The sequence below is a fragment of the Diospyros lotus genome, chromosome 1 (genome assembly GCF_014633365.1).
Source record: "Diospyros lotus cultivar Yz01 chromosome 1, ASM1463336v1, whole genome shotgun sequence".
Taxonomy (NCBI): Eukaryota; Viridiplantae; Streptophyta; class Magnoliopsida; order Ericales; family Ebenaceae; genus Diospyros; species Diospyros lotus.
Genome location: NC_068338.1, coordinates 44110291 through 44123153, shown reverse-complemented (window position 1 = coordinate 44123153; position 12863 = coordinate 44110291). Strand labels below are relative to the sequence as shown.

At 26.0% G+C, this 12863-nt stretch overlaps 2 protein-coding genes and 1 non-coding gene across 3 annotated transcripts in view; 2 read left to right on the top strand and 1 right to left on the bottom strand.

Moving 5' to 3' along the window:
- Positions 1-6160: 6160 nt before the first annotated feature.
- LOC127808166 (probable glycosyltransferase At5g25310) lies at positions 6161-7507 on the bottom strand. Its single transcript, XM_052346614.1, has one exon. It carries the CDS (start codon positions 7355-7357, stop codon positions 6323-6325), a length of 1035 nt encoding a protein of 344 aa, XP_052202574.1. The 5' UTR covers positions 7358-7507; the 3' UTR covers positions 6161-6322.
- Positions 7508-11241: 3734 nt separating this feature from the next.
- On the top strand, positions 11242-11315 carry TRNAV-CAC (transfer RNA valine (anticodon CAC)). Its single transcript has one exon. It is a non-coding gene; the product is annotated as a tRNA-Val (tRNA).
- Positions 11316-12517: 1202 nt separating this feature from the next.
- The window catches only part of LOC127803561 (uncharacterized), a 50856-nt gene continuing 50510 nt past the window's right edge, over positions 12518-12863 (top strand). The window contains exon 1 of the mRNA XM_052339872.1: positions 12518-12799. Coding sequence (XP_052195832.1) covers positions 12746-12799 — 54 coding nt within the window. The 5' untranslated portion in view covers positions 12518-12745. The remainder of the gene's footprint in view (positions 12800-12863) is intronic.

The window sequence follows — 12863 nt, the reverse complement described above, 5'->3', positions numbered from 1 at the left end:
TTAATAATATAATTTTTATCACACTTGGAGAGAATATATCATTTGCTTTTAAGTTTAAGTATTGAATTGCTTTGAATGAGATTTTGAGAGTTTGAATGTGCTTTAGAATGATAGATTTTGATAGTGTATTAGTGCATCACCCGTGCGATGCACGAATATCGCAAGAAAAAATATAATCGTTAAAGCAGAAATTACATAATTCGATAGTTATAACAAATGAAAATCATAATAAAGAATTAGAAAATAAACAAAATAATCATGTTACAATCGTGAGAAATGAACAAACATACAACAAAATTAGTTATTCAATTATTCCGGAATATGCATGCCCTTTTTTGTCTGACCTTTTTTTATTTGTTGACTTTTTTTATACTTTTATTATGGTCTTTCTACTAACACATATGTGTGTATTTAATAAAAGATTGTATCCAACGCCTATAGTATTTGTGACTTGTTAGAGTGAGGTTAACGTCTACCATTTCTAACACAATATTTTCACTTTGATGCATGAAACACTAAAAATGTGGTGTGTCTTATTCTGAATTCTTAATAATGAGGTAGTTGATTACTCAGTATAAATGATGATTTCTCTATCCGTTTTATTAATTATTTGATTGAAGATGTTTTTCGTTCATTATTATTTCAATAGTATGCATGTTATTAAACTATAGCTAAATTATGATAAATTTTTGAGCAATACATTGAAAAGAATAATTTGTGCAGTGAAAAAAAAAAGAAAAAAAGAATGCAAGTAAGAATGTACTTAAAAATGTTAGACACCCACTATAAATTAGTGGACTAAAAAAAATATACAAATAAATAGAAGTGAAAGAATATAAAAAATGAGCAAATACATAAGTGTGAATCGGTAAAAAAAGAAAAAAACTAAATAATAAAAGAAAACAAAAAACATGTAGATCAAACAAATTGCCTAGATATAAATCTAGCAACAATCAAAATATTTAGAAATAAAAAATCAGCAAACCACGTTTACCTTGCATAAGAAATTATAACAAAAGTTAATAAATAAAATTCAGTAGCAATTAACAAAACAACCTCAAAAGTTTTATAGGAATAGGTTATAATACAAAAAAAAATTGTAATCCGAAACCAATCAAATAAACTTTTTTCAGTTATTCTCCTTCTTGATCATCAATTGAATCTTCTTAGTTGCATTAGTTAACAAATTGCCAATGAGAGTCTTTTTGGTAAAACAACTTTTATAGTTTTTCAATGTATCTATAACTCACGACTCGACTTCAACGACGTAGTAACCTCATCATTAGATGAAGAAATATAGAATATAATGTCATTAATTAGTACTTACATCATACATATTAGGAACCTCCAAACTTATTTTACAAATATAAACATTAAATTATGAAAATTGATGAAGCGCATTTTTTTCTCAATTTTGGTATTTTTAATATTTCAATAAAGACCAGACTCTTGCTATTGAGAAAGATGGGCATAACACGTTAGAACATGTTTTAGCACATAGTTATTCTTAACACATTGCAAACCTTAAACACTATACTAATCTAACTTGCTTTTAGGATACACGTGCACTTAGAGATCAAATTAAGATTAATTACCAACTTCATCACACTAAAAACTTCACTACGTTTGCAAATAAAGTTAAAAAATAAAATTATAACATTTAAGTTATATATAAAATTATAACATTTAAAATTATAAAAAATAAATTTAAATTAATTAAGCTATATATAAAATAAAGATAATTTAAATAATCAATTAATTATATAAATGATAATAATCAAATTTTCAAAGTTGATTATCCATATATGACTTCACATATTTCTCATGTCAATCAATTACCACATTCAAGATAAGTCAAAATTTTAAGAAAGCAACAAAAAAAATAATGTTAAAAAATAAAATTATAACATTTAGTTATATATAAAATTATAACATTTAAAATTATAAAAAAATAAATTTAAATTAATTAAACTATATATAAAATAAAGATAATTTAAATAATTAATTAATTATATAAATGATAATAATCAAATTTTCAAAATTGATTATCCATACATGACTTCACATATTTCTCCCGACAATCAATTACCACATTCAAAACATGTCAAATTTTAAAAAATCAACAAAAATAAAGTTAAAAAATAAAATTATAACATTTAAGTTATATATAAAATTATAAAAAAAATAAAATAAATTATATATATAATAAAGATAATTTAAATAATCAATTAATTATATAATTTATAATAATCAAATTTTCAAAATTGATTATCTATACATGGTTTTACATTTTCTTCCTAATAATTAATTACCACATTCAAGATAAGTCCAAAATTTTATAAAGCAATAAAAAAAAAGTTAAAAAATAACTATTAATTGAAAAACTTAATGTTAGGACGACTTCTAAAAAATTAAGCTGTTAGACAAAATCTGTTCACATTGATATGACTTTACATATTGATTATCTATGCATACTGGCAATCAATTATCACATTCAAGACATATTAAATTTTTAAGAAAGTAATCAAAAAAAAGTTAAAAAGTAAAATTATAATATTTAAGCTATATATAAAATTATAACATTTAAAATTATAGAAAAAATAAATTTAAATTAATTAAACTATATAAATAAAAAATAAAGATAATTTAAATGATCATTTAATTATATAAATGATAATAATTAAATTTTTAAAATTAATTATCCATATATGACTTCACATATTTCTTCTGCCGATAATAAAAATATAAAACATAATAAATTTTTTAAAAGAAATATGAGAACACATGATAAATATAAATAGCTTATACAAAATATTAATTTTGTCAAAATAACTTAAACGACTTATTTAAATAAATAAATTTAAATTAATTAAATGATATATATAAAGTAAAAATAATTTAAATAATTAATTAATTATATAAATTATAATAATCAAATTTTTAAAATTGATTATCTATACATGATTTCACATCTTCTCCCTCACAATTAATTACCACATTTAAGGTAGGTCAAAATTTTTTGAAAGTAACAAAAAAAATAAAGTTAAAAAATAACTATTAATTGAAAAACTTAATGCTAGGACGATTTTCAAAAAATTAAGTTGTTATACAAAACCTGTTCACAATAAATTAGAAATACGATTAAAATTAATTGATTGAAAACCAAAAGCACGATTAAACTAATTAAATAAATGATAATAATCAATTAAGTTATATATAAAATTATAACATTTAAAATTTAAAAAAATTAAATTAAATTAATTAAACTATAAAATTATATAAAACTATAACATTTAAAATTATAATAAAATAAATTCAAATTAATTAAACTATATATAAAATAAAGATAATTTAAATAATTAATTAATTATATAAATTATAATAATCAAATTTTTGAAATTGATTATCCATACATGACTTCACAAATTTCTCATGTCAATCAATTACCACATTTAAGACAGTCAAATTTTTAAGAAAGTAATAAAAAAATAAAGTTAAAAAAATAAAATTATAACATTTAAAATTTTAAAATATAAATTTAAATTAATTAAACTATATATAAAATAAAAATAATTTAAATAAATAATTAATTGTATAAATGACAATAATAAATTTTTGAAATTGATTATCCATACATACTTTACATATTTCTCTTGACAATCAATTACTACATTCAAGACATGTCAAATTTTTAAGAAAGCAATAAAATAATAAAGTTAAAAAATAAAATTATAATATTTAAGTTATATATAAAATTATAAAATTTAAAATTATAGAAAAAATTAAATTAATTAAACTATATATAACAAATAAAAATAATTTAAATAATCAATTAATTATATAAATGATAATAATCAAAATTTCAAAATTAATTATCCATATATGACTTCACATATTTCTACTTTGAATAATAAAAATATAAAACATAATAAAATTTTTAAAAGAAATATGACAAATATAAATAGCCTATAAAAAATATTAATTTTGTCAAAATAACTTAAATGACTTATTTAAAATAATTAAATTTTACCTAAATAACTAATTTAACATAACCTACCAACTAATTATTTTTTAAAATTAAGTAATAACATAAACATATATAAGATTTGTACTTTTTTTACATGATTTTGAAACTAATTAAGGGTTTTAGAGTAAGTAGTGGTGGCTTTATTGAGAGAGAATGAGAGATAAATTATGAAAAATAAAATAAAAAATTAAATTTATTTAAAAAAAAAATTTACTTGGCAGTCAGTATTCGATGGTAATACTTGATATCTTAAAATTTCTCTCGATTTAAAAAAGTTTTATTTTTCTGTAATTTATTTTAATTAAAATTTTATATTAATATTTAAGAATTAATAATATAGATTATATCTTATCTCTTCGTATACCATGCTTACACATTCTCCAAGCATTTTTTAGCTAAAAAACATTATCTACATATTCCAATAATTACATATTTTTCACAAATTTAGGCTTAATTAATTATTTACAAAAATTCTATTTCGGGTAAAAAAAAAATAAACAAAACATAATACAAGCTTGCGATGACCGCCTTGTTATTTGGAAACATATTCTTACCTCTTAACCATAGTTGTTAGTTGATGATTAACAAGCTTGATTTGACCAATAATTATGATTTTATCGTATAAAATCAATAATACAAAAAAGATTTTAATAATATAATTTTTATCACACTTTGAGAGAATATATCATTTGCTTTTAAGTTTAAGTATTAAATTGCTTTGAATGAGATTTTGAGAGTTTGAATGTGCTTTAGAATGATAGATTTTGATAGTGTATTAGCATTGTTTTAAAAATTATTATTGATATATATACTTGAACTTCCAACCAATCTATAACGGTTAGAAAAATTCGACTATTGAAATATAAGAGTCAACTTCTCCATTATTAGAATCGACTCTTCAAAATACACCAATACTGTCAAGTCAATTCTGCATAACTTGCTATTGGTTGGGTCGACTCTGTATAACGCACAATCGACTGTCCCTCATCTAGAGTCGACTCTCAATCTAAATTTTCAAAAAAAATATATTTATTTGATAATACAATCTATAGCATAAATACATTACAACATGTTTATATTTATTTTAATTTATATTTTATTTTTAAATTTACTTTAATACATAAATATAAATAAGAAACTATCCCATTTAGATTTAATAAAAATATTTAAAAAATTAAAGTTCATAAAAATAAGAAAATAAAATTTTAATTTTAGAACAAATTTAGAATTTAACAATTTTATCACCCTTAAAATACATATATTCTATTTATTGAAAATTTTATTAAAAATTATTTTAATAACAATAAATATTAGCTATCAAAATATTGAAAAATAGTTTTTTAAAATAAAAATATTTTCTTATATATCCCCTTATAATGTGCTAATATTCTATATTTAAAAAAATAATATTTTTTTATTCATTTTAATACACAAAATATTATAATACTTAAAATATATTTTTCATCATAAAACATAAAAAAATTCTATTAAGAGATTTAAATATATCAAAAATAATTTTACTGAAATTATATTTTATTAAATATCAAATATACGATAGATTGATTGAAGTAATTTAACTCAATATTTATCATATATTTTAAGTTAAAAAATATTCTTATTCATTGATCATAAATATATTATATTTTATTGTACTTTCTCAAACAATAAAATTATTTTAAAACTAAGGATAAGATATAACAAATTAATATTATTTGTTATTGGGATGAACTTGTTATTTGGAAACATTTTCTTACCTCTTAGCCATAGTTGTTAGTTGATGATTTACAAGTTTGATTTGACCAATAATTGTCATTTGATTGCAATGATGGAAATAAAATAAATTTTAAAAAAATTGAATTGCTGAAAATTAGAAATTTAAGCTATTCTATTAATATAATTTTTTATATGAAAATGATGTTATTTTTTATTTTTTAGTATTTAATTGATAATATTTTTCATAAAATTTGGTTATTTTCTTATATTTCATGTTTGATAGATGAAAAATGACATATTTTTTTATAAAATTTAATAGTAAAAATATATTAAAAAATACTTAATTTTATATAAAAAATTAAAATAATAACATATTTTAAGTTAATTCAATTATTTTATCAAAGAAATGAAACCGCGAAATTAAAATTTTTTTATTTTTCAAATTTATTAAATTAGTAGTCAAAAGTACAAGGATGGAAAATTAGGTGGAAAAAAAAGTCTTTTGAAAGGAAAAAACATAGCTATCACACAGAGCCTAATACAAAAAGAAGAAAACCAACATAAAATGTATCGTACAACCTTTCAAATCCACGCCCTCTGGACGTATCTGATCGAATGCCGTTTCAACCACAGCTGATAAATCACCATGTGGAACGCATCGTACGGCTGCGGCTCCGCGTTCCACACAAAATGCAGACCCGCCGCCACACCCAATCCCCTCATCCTCTCGTACCGCTCGCCGCCGATTCGGCTCAACGCCGCCTTCACCCCCCCAGGGCCGCCGCCCGCCCCCACAAACACCGCCATCTCCGACCACCTCAGCACGTCCATCAACGGCAGGTCTTGAATCGGACGGTCCGTGATCACAGCCGGCACGCACCCGACCCGCAACGCTTCACCCAGCCACGACGCGTCACGGCCGTAGATGAACAAACAGAACTTACTCCTGCTCAGATCGGATGGTTCGGAATCAACCAGAAACTCGGGATCACTGGCCAATTCCTCCACCAAACCATACAAATCGCGCCCGCCCCTTTTCATAAACCCGAGAAACAGCACCGTCCCGTTGACCGGCGCGTGAGGGAAAAGAGTTGGCGGTTTCGCCGGCGGCAGAGTCATGTCCTTGTGAGGAATAAAGCTGCTGGAGATCGTTGGGAAGGAAGAGATCTGAACGGAGTTTTTCTTCAGCTCGAGAAGATTCCTGTCGGAGGCGTAGGCGATGCCGGCGGGTGAGAGGTAGAAGTGATCGGCGCCCAGAGTGCGGTTCCAGAACGGGAAGTTGACTCGGATTCCTCGGACGAATCGGGAGAGCGAGCGCATGGAGAGGTCGGCCGGGAAGGGGAGGAAGAAGAGGTGAGCTTCGTTAGGGTTTTTGGTGACGAATTGGCTGTTAAGGAGAGCGGCGTAGAACGTGGACTCCGCTTGTGTGGTGAAGTTGAAGGGTTTCGGTGGTTCGTAGACGTAGATTCTGAAAGCGGCGAGCATTTTCCGGTAATCCGAGAAAAGGGAATTTTCCGGTGAGAGGTACGGCGAAGATGGGGGAGTTGTGGATTGGGCGGCGCATGCAGAGAAGAGGGAGAGGAAGAGTAGAGAGAGGGAGAGGTTGATGGAAGCCATGATTTACCGCAGCAAGATCGATTGAGTTTGAGATATGGAAGAATGAAAGATGGCGGGGCTGATTCAGAGAAGTGGGTTCGTCAAGGTCAAGCCATGGTTACCTTTCAGCGCAGACAAAGCAGGAAAGTCTACTGTTCTACTGTGGCAGGCGTTGAGGGAATAAAAAACAATACTACTTTAATAAAAAAATTAGAAAATTAACACCTTGTTATCAAGCCATCTAGCAATAAATGAGACAGTATATTAGCTTTAGGTCTACAACTATTGGTTTAATCAGCAATTCTAAACTCCATGTCTCGCAATTACTAAAGGCATAGTTCAAGCGCAGACACTTAATTGATATGTTAAGAATTAATATTAATAGATTATGAGTTTAATATTTAATTTAAATAAAAATTAAAATTTTATTTATGATTTATTTATTTTATCGAAATCAAGAACATAAGTAATAAAAGACTGCAAAGTGGTAGTTTCAAATAATTTTAAATTTGTTTAGAGAGTTATTTTAATATTTTTTACTAAAATATTATTATTATAAGTATTTTTTGGACTACTTTTTATGGGTTAGACTCAATTCAGTATATCGACCTAATAAGCCCAAGACTGAGCTCACCGAAATAAGGTCACACGTTGTTGAGATCTGAGCTCAAACTGTGGAACTAAGTGAGCTCCCAGCAATACTTCCAGTTGGCTAGTCTAATCAAGCAAGCTCCTATCATACTTTCAGCTCACATAACAAAAAGACTGCTAAATAAATGGAGGCGGGACCCACCGACCCTATTTGAGGCAAACCAAATCCCTAGTAGTGCAGAACTCGCTCCTAGTTTTATGGAATTGATAATGACAATTTGTCCCCCACGATATTATTCTTCCATTTATGGATTTTGTAAATATTGTAAACACCTCACATTATAAATAGGGGTAAAAAATACTATTGTAGGGGATGGACAACAATGATATATTGTTACTCTGTTAGAATAACTAAATAACAGTCGTAGACTATACATCATTCTGACCGAACCACGTAAAAATTTACATTTATTTTCGTTTGTTCTTCCTTTTTGCAGTTATGCTCATTTTTTTTATTGTGAACCTACGAATCATGGTCAACCAACTTCGAACGTCGACAACTATTATGAAAATTTGTTTCACACTCCAAATTAGATTCAAACCTATTCTGAGTGGGTCTGGAATTAGACTGAAAGTTAATTTAATTTAATATATAATTAAACCAACTCAATACCCGTAAACTCATGAGTTTTCATTTCAAAATTTTAGACTCTTCTTATTTTAATTTTTAATTTTAAGTTCTGAAATTATTTTTATATTTTTAGTGTCTATTTTGAATTTGTTGAAAATGTTTTCTTTTTGTTTATAATGTTTTCTATATTTTATAAATTTTGACGTGTTTGTAATAAAACATAGTCAAAATGACTTTTTATTATTTTGAGTTTTTTTATAAAATTTTTTCTTATTTTCAAAATTATGTTTTTTTAAAATATAAAAATAAACACATTTTCAATATTTTTGAAAATTAAAAATGACATGAAAATAGTAAAGATGACATAGTTTAAATTTTCTAAAAATGAATGTTATTGTTTTTGAAACATAACATGTTATGATATATTTAGCTATAAAATTAGAATTAAAAATTAAAAAAATATTTTTTCACAACAATTACATGTATCAAAGTTTTTCATTTTGTTATAATTAAGATTGTTAAAATCGAGATTTTAAATGAAATCGTAAGATAGTCCATAAAATCAGATCGTAAAATTGTAATATTTTACGAAAAATTTAAAATACTATTTAATTTATATAAATATATTGTTGATTTGCTGCTCGAGTATATCTAGAAGATCGGTGAAGACATGCAGTGATATAATCGGCTATTGGAGGCTTAGATAGATAGTTATATCCCATGTGTAATTAGTAATAGTTGTGGGGCAAAATTGTAATTATCCAATACTTGTCATAGACATGTTCGCCCTATCATTCTATAAATAGGGCAAGGGGTAGCCAGTTAAATTAGATTATTATTCTTCCGTTTCTATGTAACGAGTGCACTATTCTGAAAGAAAAGTTGAGTGTTTCCTATTGTTAAAGCTTTGTAATATTGGGAAGTTGCTAGGGTGTACTCGGGATAGATAGACAAAGGGATTCTACTGTTGTACTGATTGTTCTTTTCCCTAATAAGACTTTTCTTAGAGGGCTCTTTGAATGCTGGATGTAGGTTTTCTCAAATGAAACTAAATCAGGATAAATCTTGGCGTTTGTGTGATTTGCTTTCTATTTCTTGTTCTTATTTTATTTCTGTTTGATTGCTTAAGTTTTCTATTTCAATTCCTATTAATGTTGAGTGGATTTGAGAGTGTTGAAAGAGGCATATATCATCTAAGGGTATTTTCGCATAATCATAGGATAACATATATGTTTATTATGACATATTTTTTATTATAAATGAAATACATGTACCTATTTCATATTTCGTTTATTAATTTTAAAAATATTAAATAATATGGAACTTTTAAATATTAAATCAATCATTTATTATCAATTCATCATTCATCAATCCATAATCAAAATTTCAAACAACAAATATTACTATCATCATTAACAAACATTGTTAAAAATAAATAAAAATACTAAATCATAAAAACAATAAATATTGTTAAACTTCTATATTATGTCATTACACTAATTAAGTTACCAATATCAAATAAGTATATTTGTTTATTGTTAATCATCAATTTTAATATAAAATTATATCTATCCATGATCTAATTATGACATATTTGAAATTAATTATGTAAATCTGTACCTACTTGTACGGGTATATAATAACATTACAAATAAGAATGTACACACACAGGTATAGCCGAACAACACACTCACTCAACGCATCAATTGGTCGCACACAGAGTTCAGCATAATGTACACACAACAATTAATTATCGAACTTAGCAAAACATAGTCATTTTTACTCACGACTCACTCACATATCTCAATTGGGTTTGATTCTTCAAACTTTCAAAGTGAACGAACGAAAAAGAAATGTCAAAACAAGATCGACAATGATTAAGGTTTGTAGAAGGACACAGCAAGCACACAAACACAACGTTCTTTAGGGCTTATAGAATAACCAAAATGGGAGTTTGAGAATGATTGTGTGTGTGTGTGTGTATATATATTGGTTAGAGACGAAAATATTTTTGTCTCTAACCTTGAAATTGTGGGTAAGATTAAACTCGGTAAACTCAAATCAACAAATTCATAAACTTAGACTTGATAAACTTGTAAACTCATACAAGTAAACTCGTGAATCAGGTTTGATTCTATCAAAATTTGATCTTACAAACGAGTTGACTTGTTTTATGTTTCATGACTTGTAAACTCGTAAAATCGTACGAGTTAACTCATGATTTTAACAATAATTGTTATAATTATGAAATATGTTTTTTATATTTTTAATAATCTTAAAAATCAAATTATGAGCATTTATATAAAAGGAAAAAAAAGGAAAATTAATTTTGGTGAAAATTTCTATAAGAGTTTCTCATAGCATTAAATCTTTATTTACTATGAACTTTTTAATTAGCTTGTATTACTAGTAATCACACAAAAGCCCTAAATGTTTGGATCAATTTTTAAAATTGTTTTTGATTGAGAAGTTCAGCTTATTTTTCAGGCTTTTGGTAGTATTTTTATTAATTTTTAAACTTTTAATTTTCTAGAAAATAAATGTTTACATTAATAGCTGAACTTTTTATAGGTTTGCATTTAAAAACATTCTTTATGGTTAAACTTCGCAATGATTGTGGGATAGAGCATTAAAAGAGAAAACTATAAAGAAGCTAAAATAGGGTAGCATCCATCACAAGGTTGTCTGGGTGGTGTAGTTGGTTATCACGCTAGTCTCACACACTAGAGGTCCCCGGTTCGAACCCGGGCTCAGACACCTTTGTTTGAAATAAAGGTTCCTCCCTTTTTGTTGTTTTATTATTTATTGTGTGTGCCTATGATAGGCCACACAATATGGCTTTTTATTATATTATTATTGTTTATTTATTTATTTATTGTTCACTCCTTTTTTTTTTTTGTTATTTTATGTGTTTCCATTCTAATATATATAGCGTTAGACTGCTAGCAAATTGTATCATCATTAACACTATCAATGCATTTTAATCCCATTTAGGGTAGCATTGGTTGTACTTTCATTTTTAGTATTTTAAAAATTTTAAAAGTCAAACTAAAATATTATGTGTTAACTTTTAGTTTTGATTCATTTTTTGGTCCTTCTAATTTTCCATATTCATTTTTTTATCACAAATATTGTTCGTCACACTCTTATTACTAATCATACATTTTGATGTTTCCTTAATCGATTATTGACAATTTTCGTGAAAATCTCTTGTAAGTAAAGAAAACACCGTCAAATGAAAAATTTACAATAAAATAAGATTAGATGAATTTACATTCCTAAAGTTTCAATTGTTGTGACCCGTTAGTTGAATTTAATTTTTTTTCTCTAGTATATAAAAAATAAATTGAATATAATATACATGAATGTGTATTGATGATTACCTAAGTTATCTTTAAATACTAGTTAATTAGCTAAGCAATTATTGAGAACTAATTAATTTAATTTAGGTCAATTTTGAAAAATAAAAATATAATTTTCAAATTTATTAAAATATAAAATACTAACTAAAAAAGTGGCGAATGTCATGCAATTGTAAATAAAAAAAATTCAACTGACAACTCGTCTTCAAAGGGTTATATTTGGTGGTTATAATTTAATTTGTGTAGACAAATTTTGAATGAAAAAAGTAGTAGCACAATGATAAAATTATTCTTATTTTATAAATCATATTGGTTCAAAACAAGAAATTAACAATATATTATAGTCTTATAGACAAGTTAAAAAAATTAGACTTAATATAACAAATTTAGAATCGAATATTAATGTCTATTACGATAATTATACTTAGTAAAATATATTGAATTTTTATAACTTTATTCACATTCATTGTCTTGACTAAATCTAAAAAAATTCCAGTTAAATTGGTTTTATTACGTTCTATTGTTGATATTAATTGTTTTATGATTGGATGACATTTCACTGACATTTGTAGTTTCACTACTTCACTGACCAAAGAACCAAACGCAAAAAATCAGGGTTTCTTAGGAACAAAGATAAAGAAGAGACAGAACAAAAGCAAAAAGAAAGATAGCAAAATTAGGGATCCTTCCCGGTACCAGCTCCTAACTTCAAGACACAAATTCTCAATCGATTCAATCGCAAACCGAAATGGCTCACTGATCTCCCTGATCTCTCTCCCTCCCCCATCTCTCTCTCTCTCTCCCTCTCTCTCTGTGGATTCATCCATGGACGAATCTTACGCTAACATTCCCACCAGTCACTTGCCCGGTTCGGTCCCGGTACGCTTCTCAACACACACATAAACATGTACCCGTCTAGGACTGCTTTGATTTTAACGTAATT